General features: G+C 27.1%; 1 protein-coding gene across 1 annotated transcript; it reads right to left on the minus strand.

Moving 5' to 3' along the window:
* Window positions 1-420: 420 nt before the first annotated feature.
* LOC113368318 (ikaros family zinc finger protein-like) lies at window positions 421-1,593 on the minus strand. The gene is made up of 3 exons (XM_026609870.1): window positions 1,545-1,593; window positions 1,357-1,464; window positions 421-873 (listed from the first exon to the last, which is right to left on the minus strand). Exons 2-3 carry the CDS (start codon window positions 1,402-1,404, stop codon window positions 532-534), a joined length of 390 nt encoding a protein of 129 aa, XP_026465655.1. The 5' UTR covers window positions 1,405-1,464; window positions 1,545-1,593; the 3' UTR covers window positions 421-531.
* Window positions 1,594-1,628: the final 35 nt, after the last annotated feature.

The raw sequence follows: 1,628 nt of genomic DNA on the forward strand, positions 1-1,628 counted from the left end.
CTCATTTTTTATCACCGACCTTTCAGGTTTATAATAAATAACGGAATGTTGAATCACTGTAGACTTATTAGTATAAGGCCCATCACTTAATAAAGGTTTTACTCGATTATAAAAAACAATTTTAATAATTAATGGAATTAGATTTTTTCTTAATATGGAATGCAGTAAATAAAATGAAATTTGTACAAATTATCACAAATTATTAGTTGCACAGTTGATTGAGAATTGATGAAAATTGTTGTTCATTACAATTAGTATTACATATGTATTGAATCATATGTAATACAAGATCATCAAATCAATATGTAATACTGTAGCATCAAATGTAACTGGTGATATAACACATAAATATTAGTGATGCAAAAATAATCAAGAAACAAGTTTCTACTCACCCTTCAGAGCACTTAGGTATCTTTGCCAGATAATTATTAATTTTACTGATTCTTCATACAACACTTGTTAAGCTAAAGAATTATTCTAAACATTAGAATTTCAATTTTAAAAATTTGAATCTATAATTTGCTAATCCAGTTACTGATGACTTTTGCTTAACAAATGTGAATTGAACTCATAAACATTATTACACTGTTCACCGCATATATTGCATTTCCAAGGATTACTCTCAGAATGGCATCCTTTGTGCAGAAAATATAGAGTTTGATCTGGAAAATTTATGTTACAAAACAAACACATCAAACCTGAACTGGAACCTTGTGACATCCATTGTGTGTTTAATGTGTCCTCATGCTCATTTATTGCCGCCGAACTGCTTGTATTGACTATTTCCATAGATCGGTTAGCATTTCGACTGTGAACACGAGCCGATATTCTCCGTTTTAGATCTTCACGCAACAATGATTTCAAAGGAGATACCTAAAAAATCAAACAAAACATGCTGAATTTAGCACATAATAGTCCAAGCATTATTTAGGTATAAATAGTTAATAACAAAATCCACAAATTATCAAACTGTAGGATAACTTTTAACTTCATGACAAGGTTGTAAATGAAAATAGTAAATCCACGCAAGATGCATTTTTTATAAGTAATTTCTGCTTGAATTATGAAAATTTCTTCATAATTCATAAGATTAATTTTCTTGCTAAAATTCATCAAGATACTCATATGATAAAAATAATGTATCCTAAATAATAGTAAATTTTAAACTCAGATGATGATTCAGTTAAAAAAATCTCCATTAATATTATATCAGTAATGCATGTAAAAATAATATGATAGCACATCCAGATACACATATATATGTATGTAAATATAATTTATATCTAATATATCTTATCGAATTAAAATCATATAATCCAAATAATTTATTGGTGAAATGTAAATAATATTAATTACCTTTACTGTTTGTGTCAGAGTTGGTAGAACTTTGGATATTGCATCCATAGATGTTGAAGTTCCACTAAGAGAAGGCAATTTTTGATCAGAATCATCAGTACCGGTTTCCTATTCAATTACAAGCATAGATGTATTTAATATATATTATAAAATGTATACAATAATCATATGTAAAATTTAGATTATACCTGTTTAATAGGTATTAAACTTATTGAAGGAGTAATGATTTCATTATTATTAATAGCTCATGTTCCTGATTAACTGAAATTGTA

This window comes from Ctenocephalides felis, unplaced genomic scaffold (genome assembly GCF_003426905.1).
Source record: "Ctenocephalides felis isolate EL2017-DRISC unplaced genomic scaffold, ASM342690v1 CF-g0.4_SCAFFOLD_01170, whole genome shotgun sequence".
In the NCBI taxonomy this organism is placed as follows: domain Eukaryota; kingdom Metazoa; phylum Arthropoda; class Insecta; order Siphonaptera; family Pulicidae; genus Ctenocephalides; species Ctenocephalides felis.